The 13161-nt window shown below is 33.5% G+C and overlaps 1 protein-coding gene across 4 annotated transcripts in view; it reads left to right on the top strand.

The window, feature by feature from the left end:
• PTPRZ1 (protein tyrosine phosphatase receptor type Z1) overlaps window positions 1–13161 on the top strand; it is a 170520-nt gene that overhangs the window by 42005 nt on the left and 115354 nt on the right. For all 4 annotated transcript variants that reach the window (XM_027102082.1, XM_027102081.1, XM_027102084.1 and 1 more), the window contains exon 2: window positions 10168–10233. In XM_027102082.1, coding sequence (XP_026957883.1) covers window positions 10168–10233 — 66 coding nt within the window. The remainder of the gene's footprint in view (window positions 1–10167; window positions 10234–13161) is intronic.

Genomic DNA, 13161 nt, shown 5'->3' with positions numbered 1-13161 from the left:
AATAAAAGCTTTCCATTTTTCTAGAAAAAAGTAAAAAATGAAAAACATGACAAAAATGAATTTTTAGTCAATATTCTGGAAAGAAGTCAAGAAAATCTTTCTGCCTTGCCCAGACATAACTACGTGGTAAATCAGTCAACACACCAGCAGCAGTTTTAACATACGATCCACACCTATTTCTGAAGAGGTTGCCATCTCCAAGTTGCCAGATTTTCCCACTTAATGGATAGATTCCTATGTTTGGGCATAATTTTATGTAAGTGAAAGGTATTATTAGAAGTAAGACACAAATTAAAATAAGGCTGTTTCAAGGTCTACTCAAAAATAAAGGATCCAGTCAATGTGATCATTATGGCCAATAAGATTATCTGTGAGTTACTGCATTGCTATTTTGCTATGGCTCTTGTTTTTAGTTTTCTTGGTAGCTGAAGTGCTCAGATTGCTTGCCATGTGTAGACTTGGCTGTGATTTCCTAAACTTAAACATGCGGTTAACACTAGCTAATGCATGCAGGCTCTTGTGAGTAAGGAGAAGATTTTATTGTAAAATCCAAAATAAGCAGGGAAAAATGGGTTTCAAGCATTTTTGGGGGTTTCAAGCAAAACATAGTTATATATTTGTCTCTAACCTCTTTGGCTGTAGAATCAGAGATATTGTTTCAGAAGTGCATATACACTTCAAATTTTTAAAATATTCACTCATACAAACTCAAAATACATGGAAAGCATAAGAACATAGAAAAAAGTAAAAATCACTCCCAGTGGCACAGCATGAGGAAATTTACATTTCTGAATATTATGTGATATTCTCAAAATTGCATCAGAACTTGATGTTTTATACTAGGTACATTTCTTCACATCAATAAAACTTTTGAAACTTAATTTTAATGGATTCACACCATTTCACATGATGAACATTTAAATTTCCCCCACTTTTTGAACATGAACATATTTTCCAATTGTTCACTGTTAGTTTCAGTGCTGTAAACATCTTGGTACCTGGCACTTTGTTCTCATCTCTGTTAATCTTTTAAAATATATTCCTTGGAATGGAATTACTGTCTCAAAGAATATGAAGTACTTTAAGAATCTTGTTAACTCTTGCCAGCTTACTTTCCATAAAGTTTATACTAGTTCATGCTTACACCTGTACGTAAAAGAACATCTTAAGATATTTTGGGCATCATTGAATATTTAAAAAATTAAAATTATATACCTTTGACAATTTGATAGCTGGAAAAATGATATCTCAGTGTTATTTTAATTTCTGTTTCTTTTATACCTACTGAAGTCTAATAGTTCTTTATAGCGTTATTATTTTTGCATTTTAAAAACTTCTCTGGGGCTTCCCTGGTGGCGCAGTGGTTGAGAGTCCGCCTGCCGATGCAGGGGACACGGGTTCGTGCCCTGCTCCGGGAGGATCCCACATGCCGCGGAGCGACTGGGCCCGTGAGCCATGGCCGCTGAGCCTGCGCGTCCGGAGCCTGTGCTCCACAACAGAAGAGGCCAAAAAAGGGAGAGGCCCGGGGACCCCAAAAAAAAAAAAAAAAAAAGCAAAACTTCTCTGTTCATATATTTGCCTTTATTGATTTGTAAGAATTATATATGTTTGAAATATATCATTATATTTGTTCAGTGTGTTTTAGCAGTTACCAATAGTTTAATATTTGTAATTTGCATTTCGCTAAGCATTTTTCTACAAGCTTTGAATGTTATATAATCAAAGCTGTGACTATTTCTTTATGATTTATTTTTTCCTGCATAGAAAGGCCTTCCCCATCTTACAATAAATTAAATATTCATTTACATTTTTAAAAATAGTTTTTGTATAACCTTTTTAAATCATTCTTCAATCCACTTGAAATGTATTTTGGTCTGGTCTATGTGTGAAGTGTGATTTAACTTCTTTTTCCAAAAAGCCAGTGTTCCCAATATGGGTTGAACTTTCATACTTTTCTTATCTGATGTTTCTTTATCATGAATTAAACTTGTATCTATACTGAGTCCAATTTTAGTGCCAAATGCTTTGTTCTATTGATCAGCCTGTCAATTTATCTTTTAGTAACTGGTTAACCAAGCCCCCATTATTTCTCCCTTTTTCTTATCAATTATTATTTTCCCTTTATATTTCTAAATGAACTTTAGAATAATCTGTCAGTTAAAAATACCCCATTGAGACCCGAACTGTTTATTAATATGGAAACAGCTGATAATTTACCCAAATTCAATGTTCCCATTTAACGATGTAGTAGGTCTCTTAATTTATTCACATTTTTTATATTAATAATAGTTCATCTCTTTATTTATGCAATTTTTGGTGTTTTATGCTTTTCATGGTAGATGTGAATGGAATCCCACTGTATTATCCACTTGGCTATTTTTTTTTTTCTACTTGGCTATTTTAAGATGTCAATTGTCCAGAATTTCCCAACCAATCTTAATCCTAAGGCAACATGGCAGGCATTCTTGTTCTACACCTGATTTCAGTAAGAGCGCACGGGCATAAGACTTCACAACAGAACCATTATTTAGATTGTTGAATAATAACACATTATTATTGTACAGATAATAATATAAAAGTATATAATGGCATAATAATATAATAATACATAACACAAATATAATAACATATTATATTTTGTAATTTGATGAAGTCCATGCTTTCTTCCCAGTTTCATATGCTTTTCTTATACAGATTTGGTTCTTCTCCCGCTTTTAATATTATTTTTAGCTTCTTCTAATAGTTATTTTTACACATGTTATTTCTATCTCTGCTCCCATTATCACTGTTCCATCAACAATTGAGCTTTTCTCTTAAGGCAGAATAAATTCACTGTTAGTTATGGAAACAAGGTAGCTATAATGTTTGTAGCACTGTATAATAACAATAAGTTTCTTCCATTTTAGTGTTTTCTTGGTGTTGTAGAAGAAGATTGACAGGGGATAAAAGTGGCAGTTAATTTCCTACAGACTTTATTTTATACAGGAAGTTCAAAGTAGCTTAATTTCATCATTTAAGCCCAAGGAATAAATTTTCCAAAGCTAAATCAACTTTTTATTTTAATATCCAAAAAGTAGAAGAATGCTTCAGGTGAACTATTATGGTGCTATAAAACCATATTTATTACTTGGGAAGTGATTTATTATTATGTAGAAAAAGCAAGTCACCAAATAATGAAATAGTGTATTTCAATTAATGTAAAGTATAAAATGATTATATTGCATAGTATAACGCCTAGAAAAATATATATACATGCATGAAATTGTAAATACTAGTTTCTGTAGGAGATGGGATTATAGGTGATTTTTTAAATTATTTTGCTTATCTTTATTTTTTTAATTTATCTGAAACAGGTACTATTACTTACGTGATAAAGATAAAATTATGAACGTGTTTTCAACAGTAAATACCTCAACTTTATAAACGTAGATAAATCACATTAGATTAAACGCGTTTATCTAAGTGTAAGAAAATACTCTGGTGACTTTCCAAGACAAGCCTGTGAATATTCTGAGCTTTCATTGAATAGGTTTGGTAGACATATTGCCAAGGTACAAACTCTCTCTGGGAAAGCATACACAGTCCTCAGTGTCTAAGGAACAATAAGACCTAATTGCTCACCTCCAAACACTTCCCTAAGTCCTATGAGAAATATGTATTTCATTGGATGTCTGACAACCAAAACAAGCATATGGAAGAAATGGCCCCCTCTTCTTTACCTTATCCCTTATCCCTTATGTTCAATCTTTCCATCTCCTTTTACAGTTTTACCATTCGACTTTTTTTTAGTATAGTGCCTCAAGAATCTACTTTTTCAGCTCTTTAACCTTATCATTAAATAAAGAGGTAGCCTGTACTCTAATAACTCATTTTTCCAGAATTCCTATCTTTAACAGTATGAATTCATGTGCCCTCGTATTTGGTGATAAGTTGCAGTTTAAGTTTTGAAACCGTAAAAAGTACTTACATTTTTAAACCTCTGCAGAGAGGAGAAAACTAATGGTATTCTTTTTTTATAACCCTGGAAAGCAGTTGAAATTGGAAGACAAATGGTTTTGGGGAAAATAATATATGTGTGTTTTTTAAAGTTACATCTGAAGTGATTAACAGTAAGTACAGTGTTTGAACTATAAATATATCCTAAACAAGCCTATTATCTGAATTACCATAATTAACTAAATTATGTTTCACAAATGTCTTTGCGTATATACTGGATACAAGTTTATATTCCAGATAGGTAAAGATGAGGTATGTGCTAACACAATTTGACAGCAAACACTGAATGACAGGAAAATGCACAGATAAAACCTGGCATGTATGATGTTATGATATTATAGACTCTATACTATACTCATGGGCAGATTTCATTTTCCTTGGAAAGTTTGCCTCAGTTGGCTAATCAAGGTTTTGGTTTAGATCACTTGGGTCATAAACTCAGCTTTCTTATCAAACAAAGATATTTACAATAGAGTATCTGAAGAAATAAAGGACTTTTGTAGCCAGATGATGTGTTCACAGGTGTTCATTAATCAAAAGCTGATTCTCTCCTTAAAGGAACTCATTTCTGATTTTATTTTTTTCTTCTGAGAGGGGACTGCTATTATTTTGTTTTCAGTAATTGATAGTTATGACTACAGTAACCATCAACCTTTTTTATCACTGCCACTTCAGCCTTATGCATGTCTGACTGTCAAATGATTTAGGGGATGGTTATAATCACTCTGATAATACTAGTCTGTTTCCAGGGTTTTCCACGTTCTTCTCTAAGTGGTCACCAGCCACTTAACCTTTCTTCTCCCACCCCCTGCCACCTCTTTCACTTCAATTAGAAATATTTGTTTGTTTGTGGGTTTATTTATTTACTATTTTTCTTTAAAATATACTCAGTATACAAAATGTATTCAACACTTTTTCAGTCAGCTCAGCAGATTATCTCTTTCACGCTTTTAAAAGAAATCTAGATAAGAGGAGAGAATAGGATGAAAACAAAAAGTGAAGATTGATGTGACCCTTGTATCATGGAGAGCCATAACCAAGTCCCTAGTAAATCCCTAGTGACCTACACAGACCCTATAGGAGAGCCCAGCTGGCTTCCCAATTCTTTGGTTCCATGATTTGCCCAATGCCCTTCTTCTACCTGCGACATTTTAGACCCTCTCCCCAAGTCTTCCCTCAATCAAAGTCTATACTCAAAGGCTTTAAAGATTCATCTATAATTCTGTTCCTTCTTCTCTGCCTTTCCAGATTTCTTCCATCAACTGACTTCCTTTTCCCCTCCTCTGAAGTTCCTTAGTGATATTTTTAAAGGATGTGAAATATGCAAATATCATTTATCTTGGAAAAGTCTACTTTGAGAAATCTAGTTTTAGGATCCCAGTCTTCAAATTTATAACTGTGGCTATTTTCTACCTGAAGTTACTTTTTCTGAGGACCACTCTATTTCTTCTCTGTCATATATTTGGCCTCTTAATAGCATTAAAATATGTGTGTGTGTGTGTGTGTGTGTGTGTGTGTGTGTATTTTGTCAGAGCACTGCTGCTAGATTATGTGGTAGAATACAGGTGATGAATTGTTGATCAACATAAAGCAGAGACTTTCTTTAGGCATTTAGGGCAAAATCAGAGGCATTTGTATAATTCAAAATATTTATAATGATATTTTTAGTAGAAAATGAGCAACATTATTTTTTTTTGGTTTATAAAGCATGCGCAAAAAAATGCCAAATTTATCTACATCATCCATGTGGTGGTTATCAAAACTTTTGTTTCCATTTGAGTGTAAAGAAAAATAAAGGAATATGTGGCATATACATGTTTGCAAATAAGTAGGTGCTCAAGGTAAGTACAGGATGGAATAGATTGAAACAGAGACATTTAAGGTTACCTAAAATAGTATAAACCAAATTTCTCTCAACTTTGGTAACCACTTCATGAAGAATAATTTTTCAGGACAAATTTTAGAGTTACCTTTTAAAAAGGTATACTGATGTATGTGTTCTTATTGTGTATCATGTGTACAATTCATTCCTGAAATTTATTTCTTAGTTTTATCCCTACAAAACACTCACACCGAAGCAGACCTGGAAAATACTTTTGAACAGAGAGAAACAAAATATAAAAACTAAAATCCACAGAAACAAAAAAATTCTATGTTTCATTATTCTAATTGATGTTAAAATGTGTAAGCACTTTGATAGATTCTACTTTATATAGGATTTACTGGTTCTCAAAGTATATAATGCAACAAAAAAAGTGAACCTAGATTCTTTTTTTCTTGTTCATTGGAGCTATCACATCTCATCTATCAGATCTCTAAGTAGAATTTTAAAAGTGGGGTACTCTCTCACGCCCAAGGACTATGTAATTAGCATATGAATGTGTAACGGATTATTTGAAGTAATAATTAAGGGAACAATACAAAAAGGAACTGAAGAGAGTTACCAACACCTGGGAATCTTGTATTGAAAAAAGCTTTCTTAACCTAAGTAATTAGAAACCAGGGACAAATGCTGATTGTGTAGCTATAAAGCCCTACAAGGAGAGCTAAATCTGCTGATACTTTGCTGTCATCCTTTAGCCTGAACCATTAAAACAAGAGCTTAGTTGTTTTATCTGTTTCAACGTAATACTTGTTCAATGTAGGTTTTGTGTGGTATTTGATCTTCTGAAATCATCAAAATGCACTTATATGACAAAACTGTCTTTACATTTTAAAAATATTTATATTCAAAACATAAAAGATGACAAAAAATCTTTTCCCTGTGGTCAGTGCAAAGTTTCAGAGGAAAATTCCAACTGATGGCCAGGTCAGATTAGGTATACAGTCAATTCTCTATAATTTTTTTTTTTTTTTTTGATGTGGACCAACAGAATCTGTGTTGAATTTGTTACACTGTTGCTTCCGTTTTTCTTATGTTCTGGTTTTTTTGCCCCATGGCATGTGGGATCTTAGCTCCCCGACCAGAGATCGAACCCTCACCCCCTGCATTGGGAGGCGAAATCTAAACCACAGACCCCAAGGAAGTCCCAATTCTCTATAATATATTTGTCTAAGTAATTCCTGCTGGTGAAGTTCAACCCCAGTGTATTGTTTTGTTTTATTTTGTTTCTCTTGAAGAGGTTCCTACTCAGGCAGAGCACTTAAGGGAGTAACCAATAGCTCAGGATTGTTAGGAATCCTTGATATTGTGGAAGACTTAGTGAGTACGAGGCAGAAGCCATGGATTATTGTTTCCGTTTTTGTCACTTTCTGCCTGTACAAACCACTTACATTTCCTTGGGAAAAATTACCTTATCTCTAAAATTATTTTTTTGTAGTCTGTTAAAGTCTGGATCAAATGACCTTTGAGGCCATAACTGTATATACTCCTTGATCATGAAAAAACACTTGTCCCCAGAATTTAACCTTAAATGACTACCATTTTGTGGTACAACTCTATGTAAAAAAAAATTATGAACCTAATGATTATTTTTTAAGTAGAAAAGTAAATATATGCATGAATATTCAAAGCAGCATTATTCATGATAGCCCCAAAGAGGATACAACCCAAGTATCCTCAGTTGATGAATGGATAAAAGAAATGTGGCATAGCCAACGTCATAACAAAAAATTACAGCGTACAAAATTGAACAGGCAAGGAAAACTTTCTTCAAGGCTATTGCAGTAGGGGAGAGAAGGCAGAATCCAGTCTGAGCTCAACTCTGATGAGGCAGAGAGGGTAACGTTTTTTACGAGCTAGGTTAAGCCCCAGTGTAAAAGTAATGCAGGACATGAGAGGAAGTCATAGGCCATCTGCATTTGCTAATTGTCTCTGTTCAAAGGAAAAATAAGCTCATATCATCATGACAGGAGGTAGTTTTTGCAACTTGGAGCAAGACACCTAGCTGGAAGTTAGGTTCCTACCCTCCCACAGAAAGTGGGAGATAAGGGTGCTTATTTCCTTCAATGGTTACATTTCAGAGAGACAATTCCCATATTCTTGAGAAGTACAGTCCTAGTTGTAAAATTGGCATGTGGCTAATAAAAAAGATTTACATCTTAAAGGAATAGAGAGAAAAGTTATAAGTTTTCTAAACTGAATGCTGGAAGAAAAGGGAGGTCAAGAGCCTAGAGCTAGGAAGTAGCCTGTCTAAAGTTTAGTCAAGCTGAGGGGAATTTTAAGGCCATCTTGGTCACCATACAATAGAGTACTATTAGACAATAAAAAGGAATGAAGTACTGATACATCCTACAACATGGATAAACCTTGGAAATGTTAATTATGCAAAGTTAAAGAAGCCAGTCACAAAAGGCCATGTATTGTGTGATTCTGTTTTTTAGAAATATCTAGAATATCCAAATCTATAGAGATAAAGTAGCTTAGTGAAGGTAGAAATGGGCTAGGGGGTGGCAGCTAAAGGGTATGGGGTTTCTTTCTGGGATAATGAAGATGTTCTAAAATTGTTTGTAGTGATGATTGCACAGCTCTGTGAATATACTAAATGCCATTAAATTTCATGGGTGAATTGTAAGATGTGTAAATCACATTTCAGTAAAGCTGTTATAAAAACAAATTGTTTGTTGAAATGTGCTCCACAGCCAGTAGAATATTTACCTATATTTATGGATAATGAAATTTTTTAAACAATTTTTTTTTGTTTTCTCCAAGCTAGGTTTTGGTTTTGAATAATCTGTGGATTCAGAAGGTGTATTTCTGGAAGCTGGCCTGCTTTTAAGTTTTTATAAAATATTTTAGTATGCATTACCGTGTTCTAATCAGATTGTATATAACATGGGAGAGAAAAATAATTTCTGAAATGTCCTTGAGATATTTGCCTCCTTGAAATTGGGAGCTGTCAATAAAGAAAAAAACACCTGTGTAGAGAGAATAAGAGGAAGTAGAGTCTGTCTTCGCAGATGATGAGAAAGATCTATCTATCTATTTATATAATATGTATATATGTATATGGTATGGTATGGTATGGTATAAATAAATCCTTACATTCAAATGAAAGCTATACTGACAGAACCCCAGTTTATGAATAAGTAATGTTCCACACATTCATTTGTAAATGAGCTATTTGTAGCCTTTTCTTCTCTTTCTTTCTTCTTTTTTTTGGCCACGTCATGTAGCTTGCAGGATCTCAGTTCCCAAGCAGGGACTGAACTCGGGCCACAGCAGTGAAAGCCAGGAATTCTAACCACGAGGCCACCAGGGAACTCCTGTAGCCTTTTCTACAGAAATAGTTTTGTCAACACTGATCAGGTTCCAAACCTAGTTCACGAAGATTTATTCTGCCCACAATGTAGCTGAAATGGAGTACTAGGGTTAACACAGGCTGGGATAAAGGGAGCAATAACACAACGGCACAGGAAGGAGGAGGATGAATCATAACATCCCTGTTTCTTGGGTACAGGAATGACTCCAGGCAAAATTTTGAATTGTGTGGAGTGAGACTTTGACTTCCATCCATTTTCTTTTCTGTACCCCTTGTCCCACGTTCAAGATGTAGAGTCTCTATCTCTAGGTCATGAAGCATCCACTACTTTTATGGTACTCCAAGCTTCCCACTGTATTACCTCATCAGCCATCTCTGTTCCTCCAAGACACAAATTCACCTACACCGTCTAACACAACCTTTCTCCCAGCCAACATACACACACACATATAAATTTCCATTTCTTCAAGGCAGTTAATTTTGTTTTACCTTGTAGGGAAGTAAATTTTGAAAACGTGGTAACCTCTGGATCTCCTAGAAGCATTTACAGATAAAACTTGGGCTGTAACCTTAAAAGTATCTCTAATCTATAGGATTTCAAGTATTCAACTTAGGGAATGGTAAGAAAAGTCTGAAGATAGGACAAGCTGTCCTTTCTGATCCCAGTCTCACTTTGGGATGAAACCCTCTAGGTTGCTCCTGCTTTTCACAGAATATTTTCTTTGTCTCTGTCTGAACTTTAGCAGTTTTTAACTGTGCCCTGCTAAAACTCACACTAATTACCAGAGCATGGACAGTGGAGTCTATAATGGTGGCAGTTGGAATTGGGAGGAGACATCGGGAAGGTGACATAGAAAAGAGTAATCAAGGACCATTTATGGTATGAATGATGCTTTGGGCATCTTATATTTTTTTAAATTTGCACACATATTTTTCTATGCATTGATCAATTGGTTTTTCTTGGTTGTAGATTGGGCTTATGGATACTACAGACAACAGAGAAAACTTATTGAAGAGATTGGCTGGTCCTATACAGGTAAATATATTAGAATATAATGAAATTCAATGGAAAATTCTATTGTTTTTGTATCTGTTTTTATATGTAAAAGAAAACTTTGTAGCTCCACACATCATTTTAACTTAGCTACATGGGTATGCAATTAATCACTAAAAATATATCATATGCAAAATGATTTCTAGTGATTTTCCATTAGCAAGTTGGTAGTGTAGAGTATATTGATCTCAGACAGAGCTAGATTTGAATCTCAGATCCACACTAGCTATGTCTCCTTGGGAAAAATGCATAACCTAACTGAGGTTCAGTTTTTTCATCTGTGAAATGGAGGATTTTTCTGAGCATTAAATGAGATAAATGGAGTTGGCACAGAGCCTCCTTGTAAATAGAAGATTCTCAATAAATGTTAGCTGCTATTTTTGTTATGATCACAGTTGTTATGATCAATGTTAACAAATATTGAGGGGAATCTTGCTTTCAAAAGGGGTTTCCTTCTGAATTACTGTGCTGAGTTAATTGGAATCAGGGTCTAACGTGATTTTGTGCGATTACCAGACGTGGCTTTGAGCATCATGTGCAGCTGAAGTTGGCTTAAAATAGTTACATCCAGAAATCCTGATCAGAAACTTTAGGAAAGAAGAGAAGCTCTAGGCTTGATCAGATGAGCCTGGATGGAACCTAGAGGGAACATGACATGCCTCATGACCATCTGAGATAAAGCTGAGTAGTAGAGTTGGGTACTCATTAGAAATAAGATTGGGTTGATAAGTCAGGATCAAATTAAAAGGGCTTCAACAAGAGCCTAGCCAATTTGGACTTTATTTTATAGATGAAGGGCAGAAGCATGATGAATTTTGTAGGAAGGCATGAATTTTCTTTCTTTTTTTATTCTTACTTTAAAAGTAGAAACTTAAAAAAAAAATTCAAACACAAAGAAGAACATAAAAATCATTTTTTACTCCCACCAGGTTCATCCACTAGAAAATTTGGTATATTCTTTTCAGGCCAGTTTTTATTATATTATGTTTATATATTTTTTATATAGAGTTTTACATCCAATTTATTCTGGAAATTAGTTTTGAGCAGTGACAATTCCTGTTGATCCTGGTACTTAATAGTCCATTGAATAAATGTTTCATTTTTAATCATCCAGTTCAAGCTATTCACTGTTTAAAGAAATGGTGGCAAATAGATGAATACATATGTCTATATTTTTATCATTTTTTATTAGAGAATCCTTGATATTCCATTATTGAGTAGAAGAAAATAAATGCTTTCAAAATTCTTGATACACATGACCTAATTGCCTTCTAGAGAGCATATATATGCTTACATATAGTATAAGTAAGTGACTACCCCACTGAATAAACCAGGATTTAATGACTGTCATTTTGAAAATCTTCACCAATTTGACATGTTTAAAAAATGACATTTTGTTTTAATTTGTTCTGTTTGATTACTGTTGAAGTCAGTATTTTAATTTTCATTAGTCATTTGTATCACCTTTTCTATGAAATAAGTTAAATTTGAACATGGAAAATAATCAAGATATCCATCAAAGCAGGAAAAATTGAACAAATTAAGGCATATCTCGCCTGTGGATTACTGTGCAGATGGGCATGTGGTTGTTCTGTATGATATTGTATAGAAAGACTTGCTCTTAATTTACCCATTTATAATTATGACCTATATATCTAACGAATTCTGCCTTATTATTATTAATTTTTTTAATCTTTAGAAATATATAAAAACAAAGATTCTCCATAATTCTAAGCCATTTTTAATTATTTAAAGTAATTATTCTTTTTTTAAAATTTTGTTTATGTTTTGCTCTTATGTACTTAATGTAATGAACATCCTCAAATTCTACTTACTTGAGCAATTGTTTTTCAGAAAAATTGGACTTTAACAAAAAGAGAGTTGTTGGATCAAAGTGCCTACTGTTTTTAATATTAATATATATGGTCAAATAAATATGGTCAAATTTTAGAAAATTGTGTTAATTTATCCATTTCCCCACATTTTTACTCACACTAATTTAAAAACTCTGATCAACTTGTCTGACAAAAAGTAAAATGCCATTTTTAATTTGCTCTTATCTAATTACTTAATTTCTTAAGTTACCCCAAATAACAGGGTTTAGGTTAGGATTTTGGGAGGACATATGGTAAATAAATACTACCTGAAGTAATGGTTAAGTGAATAAGAAGGGCACACCTGAGTAAATACTATAAAAAAATGAACAATCCGTTTATTTACCCTAAACAATTTCACTTTTGTTTTCAGTAAAAGTGTGTGTTACATTCTACTTGAATAAATTTGTGTCTTAGTTTCTCTGGATTTAATTCCAGGTTCTGGACCAATTTTTCTCTATTATATACATAACTCATACAACCTAAAGATTTTAAACTAAGTTATTTTGAGTAAAAGGTATCTTTTAAGTATCTTTAAATTATATTTAAGGTTTTTTTTAAGTATTTAAGGATTTAAACATAAGAGAAAAAATACTTTCCTTTAGCCTGACCTTATTAAAATAATACTAGAGCTATAAATAATATTAACAATAAAACAATCCTTAAACAAGAACAAAAATATAATATATAACTGTTGTAGAAAACTTGATACATAAATATGTTCATAGAATAAAAATCAGCTGGTTAGTTTTGTTAACATCTACCTTCCTAGTTTGAGGTGGAACTAAAAGCAGGTTTACTTTAACTGGTGAACTTTTAAACAGAGAACTCATATATTTAAAATGAAAAACAAGCTTTAATGCATCTTTCATTCTCCCTAAACCTAGAATCAGAAAATGGAGGACCTGTAACCTAGGGAGAGAGAGGGTTACAGTTCTCATCACCCCAAGCAAGGGCAGGTGTATGAGGGGTAATGCCACCTGTTTCCAGCAGCCTGAGGTCCTTGAGGTTCCTGAAGGTGCCTCCTCAGGGCGGG

This window comes from Aethalodelphis obliquidens, unplaced genomic scaffold (assembly GCF_003676395.1).
Source record: "Aethalodelphis obliquidens isolate GAN/ISIS:26980383/991018 unplaced genomic scaffold, ASM367639v1 scaffold5, whole genome shotgun sequence".
Lineage (NCBI taxonomy): Eukaryota > Metazoa > Chordata > Mammalia > Artiodactyla > Delphinidae > Aethalodelphis > Aethalodelphis obliquidens.
The sequence above is the reverse complement of the archived record's forward strand: the minus strand, read 5'-3'. Positions and strand labels throughout refer to the sequence as shown.